At 39.7% G+C, this 13,005-nt stretch overlaps 1 protein-coding gene across 1 annotated transcript in view; it reads right to left on the bottom strand.

Annotated features, from left to right (window-relative positions):
- Window positions 1–7,372: 7,372 nt before the first annotated feature.
- The window catches only part of CTC1 (CST telomere replication complex component 1), a 1,463,250-nt gene continuing 1,457,617 nt past the window's right edge, over window positions 7,373–13,005 (bottom strand). The window contains exon 27 of the mRNA XM_044070869.1: window positions 7,373–7,956. Coding sequence (XP_043926804.1) covers window positions 7,811–7,956 — 146 coding nt within the window. The 3' untranslated portion in view covers window positions 7,373–7,810. The remainder of the gene's footprint in view (window positions 7,957–13,005) is intronic.

The raw sequence follows: 13,005 nt of genomic DNA, 5'->3' as shown, positions 1-13,005 counted from the left end.
CAATTCAACGAACGCTTCCTCAAATCTATCTTAGCCCTCACCAATAATAGTTCTCCCACTTTACACCCAAACCTATCGTCTGTACCAGAAGACCAAAACCTCTTCTCCTTACAGCCTGTCCCAACTAGCACAACATATAAATACCTAAATAGGTTTAAACCTACAACCCTAGCCACCAACAAATTACCTGCAGAATATCTAAAGATTGCAGCCAAAGCCATCTCTTATCCAGTCTCCATGCTCACTCTTTATCAGAACAAAGGGTTCCTTCTCTGTGGAAAATGTTGCATATAATACCACTAATTACTGTCCAATTGTCATTCTATCTCCCTTATCTAAAATCCTTGAAAAATGTACACATTCCCAAATAATGCACTCCTTATATTATATTATCCTCACTAACTACTAACCAACACCCAGCATGGATTCCGCCCCAATCACAGTACTACCACAGCCCTTATTAGCTTTACCAACACAGTAAACCAATAACAAAACAATGGTAACCTAGTATCCACTGCATTCCTAGATCTCTTCAAGGCCTTCAATACTGTCTCCCATTCCAAACTCCTTTCTGCTCTCTCCGATCTTAATCTCAGCCACTCAACACTAGCGCGGTTGCAAGACTATCTAACCAACCGCCAACAAGCAGCAAAATGGCAAAACTCCTTATCTCCCCTCCTACCAATCACCCTAGGGGTCCCCCCAAGGATCCATTCTTGGACCTCTTCTTTTCAAAATATTCACCAACTCCACAAAGCTACCCGGAATGCCACTCTAGTCCAGTACGCTGACTGCACTCTAATCTGCTCCACCCCATCACTCCCTCAACTCCAGGAATTGACACAACAATCCTTTACTGCTGTTGAAACCAGGTTAGCCAACTCTCAACTAATACTTAACTACAATAAAACACAGATAATAATATTTTATCCCGCTGGAGCCTTAGACCCCATACCACCATTGACAATATTCTCAGCTAATAACACCCTATCACACCTGTCCAACACACCAAACTTCTAGGGGTTATCATAGATCATAACATGAAATTCGATATGCACAATGTAGAGACAAAGAAAGTACATAAACTCAGAACCCTATATAGATGCAAAAAAATAACTCACCAATGAGAGTAAAGCCACCATCGCATGAACACACATACTATCCGCACTCCTCTATGCCTGTCCCATACTCATCAACCTAGACAAAGCAGACTTTAACAAACCAAACACCTGCTACAATAAAATAGCTAGGTTTGCTACTGACTCACCCTTCAGGACTCATCACTGCACAACAATCAACTATCCTGGCTAGAATTACCCAACCTGCTCTCATATAAGCAGCTTACAATAGCCCACCAAATTCCACATTATCCCGACAGAGTTCCTGCTCTTCAAAGTCTTCTTAATATCTACTCTAATAAACGCCTATTAATTTCCACCAATAAAGCATAGGCTGACATAGGCACAAGCAACAATAGCTCTGGGGACTCATTGTGTTCCATTTCTGTTGCAAAAGCATGGAGTACCATCCCCATAGATATCAGGGCCATTGAAAGCAAAAATAATTTCAAAAAACTCCTCTGGTCCCATTTATGTAGCTCTTGGTTATGTAATTGTTCTGACCCTGGGTAGCTTCACTTACTTAGATCATATCATACCTTAACATACTAGAAAGCTTGCAACAACTCTTTCCTACACTCTTACTCAATGTGTGTTTACTGCACTAGCCACTGATGAATGTAGCCAAATGACTGCACAAAATGTCCTTTCAACTGTATTATTTATTGTAAACACTGTGCTCCTTATAGTACATTTACTTTTTGCTCCTTTCTTAGCCGTAAAACTGTACTTTTTTGCTGTGCTAATCTTTGTGGTGCTTTTCTCCCTGGGCCTCTGCTGAAAATGGGATCCATGCCCAGTTGGACTTTCCTGGTAAACAAATGAAAAATAAATAAATAAATAAACTTGAGAAAGGAGGGCTAAAACATACAACATACCTGGTCATATCAGTCTGGTAGTTATTAGCCCTAAAAGGTGGGATGGCAGCAGTATAAATGCCCAACCTCTCCATGACCCCACTCTCCTTATCTGAAGGAAGCAGCTTGGTAGAGGGCAACAGTTTGGAAGGTTTGTTAGAAGAGAAAGTCACTATAGAAGGATCAGAAGGGTATTTGTACAAAAATTTACAATCACGAACCCTGAAAAATCTGTCAAGTTTCTTAGCAGCTGGGGGCTGAGAAACAGAAGCTACAGATGCTGCTGAAAAGATATCCAGGAGGGCAACCAGAACTGGAGGACACTCCATCAGGAGGAGCTCATAATACCTCTTCTGGATATCAGAAACCTGAGAGCAATCCCAGTTAACTACTTCCATCATAGGAGAGTTCCTCTAAATGGGAATCTGGATTAAGAGAATCCTCTTCCACTGAATCATAATCCAAGGGGGAAAGGATAATGAGAAGAGTGGGCTAACGACTCACCATCCCCCAAATCCTGATCTGCTTGAAAGGAATCCAGCCCCCTAGGTCTTTTAAGAGGAGTGGAAGACCAGGGAAGGGGCAGGCACAGAGACCCCCTTGAGAAGGCTTAAAGGCCATTAAAGCATTAAACAACTCCCCGAGTAAAACCCTGCCATTCTCACTGGGGATCCTCAACTGCAGGGGAAATATGCTAGGTTTTCAGTTTCTGTTTCTTTTTCTGTGGGACATTTGCATGAAAAACCCTGGGAGGGTCAGACTCCTGTAGACACTCAATATGCTCATTAGGGTTCTCCTCTCTCACTAAGATCTGCAGAATCCCCTCTCAGTCCCTTGGGGATATAATCAGTGAAGCCCCCCCCACCCCCAACATCTAGAGCAGATGTATGTAAAGTCTCTGAGGACATGCTAGAAGTTGGATCCATGCTGGCCTCTGACGGGGGTCATGGCAGAGGCATCCAAGGCAAGAACTGGATGATTAGCCTCAAGAGAGATGTTTGGGGAGGCTGGACAACAGCCGAATCAGACCAGAGGTTTTTGGCCTTTTTCTTGGCAAATGGTTGACCCTCAGGAAGGCACCCTGAGCCAGCAGCTTAAAACATTGTTTTTTCAAGGTAAACAGATAAGGAGAACAGGCAACTATGTAGGGTCTTGGGGACAAATGTTTGCCAGACAAAACACTATGTATGGTCGTGGGAAGCACCTAAACAGAAGAGACACTGGTTGTGATGATCTTTATGGGAATCTGTCTCCCACACTGACATTTTCCCATTCTGCGTGACAAGAAACCAGCAACAGTAGAAATAAAAGAGAAAGCTATGGAAAACTCCCAGCAGTGCACATGTCTGAGAAACAGCTCGGTAACCAGCACAGAAGAAAGGTGTTCAGATTGGCATGATGACGTTTGCACTAGAAGCAAGAGTGTGTCTGTCTATACATCACTTTTAGGACCTACGTGGGGAGCACGTGTGATGTATGGTGCCTATAAATACTAAAGGCTTTGTTATAATGGCCAGACGTTGGTCTATCCTTTGCAGGAGATCTCTTACATAAAGAATACTGTAACAGTGATATGGAAGGATATTCACTAATGCATCTTTCAGAATGTTTTTAAAATGTGGAGAAGGAAAAACACACGCAGCAAAAGCCAAAACCAGACAGAATCCTCGGTGAAGGCACAGCAACTAGCAATACAACCAAAGAACTAACAGCAGTAACAAACCACACCACAAACTGGCTGCATGACTGCAATGGGATGTGATATGGTCTCAGCTTCCCATCCAAAGCTTTTACAGAAATAAACTCCAGCTGGCTGATATGCTACTGCTGGTGGGTTCAATTTTCCAGGTCCAAGATACACTTCCTGTTTCACTACAGAAAACTCCGTCTTCAGTACCCATTTACAGGTTCCCCTGTAGAAAGAGAATACTGACAATTAGAATACAATACTCAATGAGAAAGGAATTACACCAGAAAATGATGCACGAGACACTGTTGATTCCGAAACCATGAGACCTTATTGCATAATGCGACATCGACAGCCTCAAGCTTAACATTGTGACCAGACGACACAGAAGGGACAAAGACTGGCCCCTTCTTCTGCGCCCTCACCCAATCCACCAGGGAAATTATGTTCCTGGACCCTTCAGTGTGAACAGGAATGACATAAACTGAAGAATGTCAAGCTCTGCCCCAATAAAAGCAATTTTCTAAAGCAGACTCAGAGAAGATGTAGTTCATGGAGAATTGCTAGGTAATCAAATAATTGAAGTACTTGTGACAGGGATACTACCATGGCACTACTTGATTTGTCAAAGTACGGGAATAGATGGTGGTTCTTCTCTTGCGTGGTCTTTATCAGCATAGCAAGAAACTTAGAAAGTGCTCTGAGCACAAAGGAGAGACTAAATGGCAAAATTGTACTGGAAGAGATGTCTTGCATGAGCAAGTGAATGACATTACTGCACACACTCTAGGCCATGATATTCTAAAAGGTATCTATGATGTCTAGTGATACAGTTTGGATATACTGTGGCAGAACACATATGACTCCCAGAAAGCCATCCAACAGAACTTGGTGTACCAGTTGTGTTTACTAAATTCAAAGTTTCTCATCCATCTTATAAGTAACAGGAGATAAGAAATAAAACTGCTTGCTTTATTCCAAAGGAGGGCATATCTTTACAGCCCTTTTGAGGAGTGGAATATGGGCCTTCCTGGAGAACTTTGTTAGTCATAATGAAGTGATAACACCACAAGGATGCCATAAAGACCATTAACTGAGGTTAATGCCTGCTTCCTCATCTGAAAATACTGTTCCTTGGAGTCCTGCTCATACAAGATACCTAGAATAGGGCAGGAAAAATAGCCTTCTTTTATTCTTAAAAAAAAAAAAATCTTCAAACATGCTATTATGTGCAAGCATATGTTCCAGCTTACCTCCCTAAGCAATCTAGTAAAATTAAGACTATCGTATGTCACAAGCAGAATGTTAGGAACCTAAGGGTTTCTCCAAATTAAGGATCATCTGGAAGGAGCTACATGGAAGATTGTTTTATCACCCTTAATTATCTGAATGATAAGGGCCCTGGAACTCCTAAATCCCCATTAGCTTGAAATACAGAGGTCTGAGCAATGGAACTCCAGTACCAAGGAAATGACTGCTGAATGTGCAGTTGGACTGAAGAGATCAGTGCAGGATCTAGATCTAGCATCAGGCCATAAGCTCCTGTATATTAAAAATCTGGTACCGCTTGGCATAAATAGTTAATGAACAGTCAGGACTTTGGCCTTTTTGGCTATGATGGTGCTGGAGGACCCCGGGGGCACTCCTCAACAAAGTCCACCAAACACTAGCAAATTTAAAGAAAGATTGAAAACTATCCTTAGGCACATCTGCTACCCCTACAACAACACTGGTGATTTAACAGACGTCTCTTTTGCTGCAAGCCAGCCAAACATATCGTTGGTTGCTTGACCAAGGCAGAGGTGTTGAGGACACCACAAGATGCATCCCTTAATGTAGTTGTTGGGGATGCAACTACTCCAGACTTTTCACTGTCAGCTGACAAGACCAGCTTGACTATTTGCAAGTGAAGTAGGATGTGGCAATAAGTCAAGCCACAAGGCCATCTTAGGAATGGACCTGAGTATCTGTCTTTTAGCTTCCTTACCCATTCACGGATACTTTGGCATCAGTCTGAAGGGGTACTCATGCCAGTCCCTGCACTTGGTACCTTCAATTGCCACCACCTTGATCTAAGTCAGGTAGGCCTCTAAATTCTCAATTTCCTCCGTTTCTGGGTGGCAGTGCTCACACACACTACCGCTTACAATATTGTCTTACTTGTTTGTTCCTTGCCTAGATAATAGAGTGCATGCTAAGTGTGGGTCGTGGCTTGAAATCTAGCAGCCAATGACACATTTGGAAGACTTAACCTTCTCAGGTATCAAATACAAGAATTCTCCCTAGAAGAATTAAAAGGCTGAGATCCAAAATATGCAAGTGGGAGGAAGTTAGCTGATGAGAGCAGAGACTACAGGACTACACAAGTTCTTTTAACAGATGAGTAGCATCAAGATGAGAAAACACCTCTAAATCAATGACAGCAAAAAAGAGAAATCAAATCATGTACTGCAGAAGGCTCCCAAAATCAGATCTTAGGAATTCATTTCTTCAGTTAAAGATGAAACCATTGAAAATAATCTACAGTGGTGTTTCATGGCAAAAATTAATTAAAAGTGGGACATCAAGTAGAAATGCAAGATTCATCGTAAATGGAAGACATCCTGTAGCTCACAGTAGATGAATGCTTTCAACATGCAGCAGAAGACAATGATGCTCTACACCAGTGGATGCTTCTGAGGGTTTATGGATTGGGTCATAAACTAGTCCCTTTCTTCCTCAGCAATGACTAAGGGTCTATAGTTTGGAAAGTAGTTGTCAAATATATCTAGCAGCTAGCTTTGTGACATCAGGACTAACCATGGAGAATGATTGACTAGAGTTGAGAATGACAAACTACACTGTAATGTTAGTTTGGCTTGAGGGAATGGCTAAGCATTTCCAGTCACTCCCGCAGACAGAATGAACTGCAATCCAGGAACTAAGTAAACAGCAATTATCACAGACACTTTAAGGCTATAGTTATTAATGATCTTCTTCCTATAGCTCTTGTTTTGATTCGCTCAATTTCCATTTCGTACTGTGTGACTTTGAGCACTTTGAGTGAAAACGTCACTTGGGAAACAGGGCTTCATGTTTAGTAAGTACCCTTGAACCTAGAATAGCCTGAAATGTATCAGTTGTATAAATAGGCTGCCAGTGACACTTGTTTTCTTTTGGATTCCTGGATGACTCTGTTCAGCACTGAATAGCACGCCTGTTGGTATTATTTATAATCTACTTAGACAGCATACACTGTATGCCAAACCTGTAAATCCAAACTTCACTGCCTCTTCAGAATGCCATAAGGATAAGCCAACACAGTTGTTGCAGCATATTTACAGCCCTTTACATTTCAGATTGATTTTAAAGGACAACCAATGCCAAATCACAGTCAGTATTTTTAGCTTACCCAAAACAAAACATTATAATCACTCATACTGTTATGAAAAAGCCAGACTCGTGATATATTTCACTACTACAATAAATGCTGATCTCCCATGGACCAGCCAGGAAATGTAGCGAGTGAACTGAAGTACGGCTAGTCTATTTAATTCTATAAGAAAGCACATTCAAGGATTACTGTCGAAAAAGTAACTGTAGCTGAATGTCCAGAACAGAAATCATTACAACATAACTTGATTAAAAGCCATTAGAAATGTTCACAATGATTGCCACTGCAACCCCCCCCCCCCCCAAAAAAAAATTCTATTGAATGCAATTTACAACTGGTACCACTTCAGAAAAGTAAATTTCTGACTATAAGAAAAAAAAAAGTCTCTGCATCTGAAGTCAGTATAAACTGAAAATACATTAGTGAGCATAAGGGAAGGAAAGAACTATGGATTTTGTGGAAGCAGCCACATGTGCAAAAACTTATCAAATTTTCATAGTTATTTAAATTACTCACTAAACAAAGATGCACTGGATTTTGGAATCCAAATCCTGCTACATATAAACTGTAGTATAGCCTGAGGTTAATTTCCAAAAGTACACATGAATGTGAATGCTTGCTTAAAAAGTATACATTTAAGGATGCACATAAATATAATTTAAATATTATCAGTTCTTCAAATAGGCAACTAGAAATTTGTCTTTTCCAGTCAGTTCAAGTGTTTACAACAAATCTATGGCTATGGTCCACAGTCCACTGTGCACTTGGAAATAAGTTACTGTATCAGTCTGGTGCTTTCTGAGTGACACAGAGCTCTATAATCTGGTTCTCTGATGTTCAGACAAGTCAGCAACAAAGATGGTGCCATTTTAGTGACAAACTCACAGTCCCCACGTGTAAATCTTCTTAGCTGGATCAAATCTGTGAAAACAGGAACAGTTAATGAGTTGGAGAGCCAAATTAGGTTAATAACATATATACATCTAAATGTGTGTGTGTGTGTGTGTGTGTGTGTACATATATATATATACACACATACACACACACATATATATATATATATATATATATATATATATATATAAACTAAGAAATGAACTTCGTGACAATAACAGCATTAAAAAAATAGTAAATCACACCAACAACTCTTGTAGTACTTCAGCGCTTTTGTCTTATTTATTATCAAGACTTCTTCAGAAAGATATGTTTCATGACTATGAGCAACCATTTTCACTTCCTTTAAATACATTAGTTCTAGCAGGCCATTTAAATAAACAACAGTTCCTCCTTTCCAATAGTAAAGTGTGAACAGGCAGGGTGCTGTGTGCATTTTCATTAACATTACAATCGCAGTTACATAAGGTAAATTGGTCAGATAGTAATAGCCTTGTGGTGTCGTGTGCATACTAATAGGGATCGTGTGCAAAAGCAAAAAAAAAAAAAATGGGGGAACCAGGAATTATGAGAGCCATGATGTGATAATTCTAATATTAACACCCAGATTGATTCATCCTTGACGGGACAACCTAGAAATTACGTATGGTTACTTTGCATAACTTATGAGTCCATGCCTCCAAAGGTAAGTAAAGAAGGGCACGGACAAGGTGGAAGAGTCAGGTAGAGTCCTACTATGCTTGGGTATCAGTGTGTGTGTAGAGAAATGTGTGGGTATGCCACCTGTGGGGGGAGTGGGAGGAATGTGGTGTGAACTTGAGGGAGGGGGGCTGTTTGGGGGCCACCCATGACACGGAGTGTGGAGCCGGGGTTTGATGGGTAGGAGAATATGAATAACAGAGATTCTCAACAAATGGTTGCTCATAGTTATGAAACATGTCTTTCTGAAGAAGTCTTGATAATAAATAAGACGAAAGTGCTAAAGTACTACAAGAGTTGTTGGTGTGATTTACTATTTTTTGAATGCTGTTATTGTCATGAAGTTCATTTATTAGTTAAAATTTCTTCTCTTCTTTTATTGTTTGAGTGCGGTTAATTTTAGTTTTATATATAAAAAGGAGGAGTCCACCCACTGCCAAGTGAATACTTCCTGAATAACTTTCAACACCCATCTGTTTGAAACCGTCTGACTTAATGCTAAGGGGTTAAGGGTCAGTTGGTTTGACAGAGTATGGAAACAAGGGCAAGAAATCAGGTAAGGTGATCAGATTGCAGGCATAATTATCCAATAGCTGGATCTTGAATCTTTTTGAGAAAGTTACTTCTTTTACTTGATTTGGAAGAGTTATCTTCCTGCCATTTTCTTTTGGGGGCCTGCTTATTTTTAGGCTGGCTTTTCTGAAGGAAAAATAAGCAGGCTTGTTATGGTCAAAACTGGTTACTGAAAAACTCTAGAAACTCTGTGCGTCAGTCTACCACAGTCATCCCACTCTTTAAGGATATGTGTAGCCGCAGGTCCAAATACTAGATGTGTGATAAGTGGACATTTAAGATTAAGATAATGGAACCAAACAAATCTTCTCAACACTACAGAAGAAGCAGAAGCTTAGCACGGTCACACACACTTCTCAGAGCATGTTTTAAAACTTGAGACGTTCGATATTTTAAACAAGTACCAACAATCCTAAAATAAATTATTGAAGGTCACTAAACTTTTGAAAGAGCCAACAGGTTTTCTAGGTAAAATCAATAATTTATGAGAACCACTTCTATCCTATGAGCTAGGATATTGGACAGGTTATTCAACTACCATAACAATATGCACCTGGGAGCATTTCAGTTAGGACGAAAGCAGTACAAACTTACCAGCTGTTGTACCCACAATTGTTTGCTTACACAGCAGCATTTTATGGAAGATCCTGCCTCCTATTCTTCATTCTGATTCAAATATGACTTACCTTCTGGACAAACTGAAGCAGCTACGTGTTCCAAACTATAAGCACATTTTAGCATAAACTTCCACAAAAAGGCCTGAAAAATGAAGATCTTAAAGGCTAACATAGTAGTCAAATATAACCTGAAGAGACCCTATACTGCTTATAAGCTTTCTTTGTAAATGCAGCCAGTGAGTCAGTAGCATTTCAGGCAGCTTTGAAAGTGTATTCTAGAGCCAGCAAAATGGGGGTAATAGGTGCAGAATTAGGAACCTTATCCTCTAATAGATCATAAAATCTCTCCAGTTCTGTTTTCTCCTATTCAAAAAATATTCCTGAGTCAACAAAGGAAAAAATGTTATATAGGATTAACTTCACATTCTGAAGTATCAGAGTTCTGGGTGATGGATTCCTGAGGAGAAATATACCTGTCTATGCCAAAATCCTCATCATGTGAAGACACATACTGTTCTCTGGCAATACCTATGCTAAAACTGTGAAAAGGGAAACATCCCCAGAACAGACTGGCTGCAAAATACTCTTAGCCAAAGCTATAACATCTGAGTTATTTACAGAAATGACTTGATCGTCTGCCAAGTAATTAACAATGTTTTTCTTTTTTCCTAGGAATATTCCTACTGGGAGATTTGTCGGGATAACTTACTATCCCTGGCAAGAGGTATCTTTCCCCGGAAAACTCTTAGATTTGTCAGGATAACTCACTATCCCTGGCAAGAGGTATCTTTCCCCGGACAACTCTTATACATAAACCATTTTAGTCTCCCCTACTTATAACAGTTAATGGAACAACTCCTGAGGATGTGTCTACCCCTGGTCCTAGTGGCCAGAGGGAGTTGAGGCAAAAGGTAAGTGGTCTGTAGAACCGTCTTTTATCATGCCAAGTCATTAAACACAGACTGAGGCAACAATTTTACTTGTTTTTTTTCTTTTTACCTACAAGCGGAGTGGAAAAAGCAGGACCAGGAATATTATCCATGCTGCAGCCTAGAAGAAACCCGATTGCAGTACAGTAAGCTTAGTAACATTGGGAGAAGGTAAGTTCTCACTAGTAAACACAACAGCACACTTCCCTTCCACAAAGACCAAATAAAAGTGTCCCCACCCTTGTAAACACAAGCAGTACACTGAAAATCATGATAACAAACCTTAAACTTTTAGTCAGAAATATCACAGAATATTTATTACCTCAGAAATGAGAAAAACTTTCTAATTCTATTAAAAACAGAACAGGCAGGAAACACACACATTATGACTGTAAAAGTACACCCTAAATACTTAATACTATCACAAAAATCACAATTTTCCACACAAAACTGAAAAATATAGCAAGGAAACAGTGTAGAAGCACATACAAAACACCCCTGACAAAATCTGTTCTTAAGATGGAATACTGCAAATTGCTTTTTATGTTAAGCTACATCAGAAAAAATACCACACATATTCAATAACAATCTTTAATGAGAGGAAACATTCCCTGGAGTGGGTCTTATCTGTTGGGCAAAAAGCTTTTAATCAACTGTTGTTCCTCTGGAGCCAGAGAGAGATGCTTCTACTGGAGGCGGCACGAAAATTCTGAAGATTTACCACACACTGGTTGCTTATATACTTTCCTCCAAAAAAGGATAAAGCCTAATAGCAGCCAGAGTGAGTGAGAAGAGTTAGTACTTTGGTAAACTGGCCATGTGCTGTGTCCTTGGAAGGACACTATCCATAGGCTACTGCAGCGGTGAGATGAAAAACATCTAAAGAAGGCTTCTGGTAACAATTCAAACAGGGTTCAAAGCATTGCTGGCACAAGTGTAATATTAGTCTTCACAGGGATAGAGATGGTCAAATTTCTGATTCAAAATAAAGATATAAATAGTAAAGTTAAAAAAAAAAAGTTATTATCTACTGTCACACTGACCCTCTCTGAAGAGGATTCCACATGCTATTAAACATTAGGAAGTAAAAAGTGGATTAAGATCCAAGCACGTGATCTGAAATACAGAAGAAAATGCAAGAAATGCTTAATGTTCTAGCAAAGAAACTCTGATGAACAAATCCCCCAACATTTTGTACTGGACAAAGATCTGTATCCATGCAGGAGTGCTTAAAATACTCACTTTAGAACAAAATGACCATGGTAAAAGTACCTTTGGAATGTAGACAAAAAGACTTCAAAAAGATCTTGTCACCAAGCTCAGAGCACTATACACGAAGTCCTAGCCACAGGAATAGAGCGCCATCTCTCCCTGACAGAACAGCTGCAGTAACCCTCCTTGCTACAGTTCAGCAAGGCTGCTTGCAACAGTTTGGGATCTTTCAAAAACTGAAGGAAAGAGCTGCTTACTATTATTCTCAATATACACTGTATGACGTTGCTTTTCTCTAAATTATTTACTATTTGTTCACTGTAAAGTACAATGGTCTACTGACCATTTTCAGCCATGACCCAAGCTCAAAGAGCAGAAAATACATCAGTCTTTTGCTCAATAATATTGTATACAAAATAAGCACATAGCAAAATTTAGAACATAATCGTAAAATTGAATACAGACAGGGTAAGATTAAAAGATCTAGTCAGAGTGCACTGAGGAAAAATATATACAAAGCACAAGCTAAGATATGCATAAAATACAGTGCAATCATGCATAAAATACATAAACTCTCGTATGCATGTGAACTTTGTATAAAATGTCACATTAAGAGACTGAGAAAAGTATTTTAAACATATTCTACTACTCTTGATATGAGACAGTAAGTTACCAAACCATTGTCATGGTAGCAGTTGCAGGTAGATTCAGTAGAGGCTCATTAACTGCATCTTTGAAGCTTTGAATGGCGTTTACATTTTTGATGTCTGCAGATAGTAGGTCCCAGTTTAGAGAAAGCCCTCTCACCTACATTAGTTTTAAACAGTGTGTGTCCTAGACAGAAATTGTTGTCCTGTGTGCTTCTGAGTACACAGGGGTTTAACTTGTAAAGGCAGACTCCCTCTTAAAGGGGGGAAATTACCGTGTTTTTAGCATCCTGTAAATTAGAATACTTAGAAGAAAAGTGGCTCCATGACGTGCTGAAAGCCTTTTTTAGCAAACTGCAATGGTGCATCTGTGGGGTCCTCTAATAGACTGAATCTGCG

Source organism: Protopterus annectens, chromosome 4.part1 (genome assembly GCF_019279795.1).
Source record: "Protopterus annectens isolate FY-2018-M chromosome 4.part1, PAN1.0, whole genome shotgun sequence".
Classification (NCBI taxonomy): domain Eukaryota; kingdom Metazoa; phylum Chordata; order Ceratodontiformes; family Protopteridae; genus Protopterus; species Protopterus annectens.
This window is presented reverse-complemented; position numbering and strand designations above follow the sequence as displayed.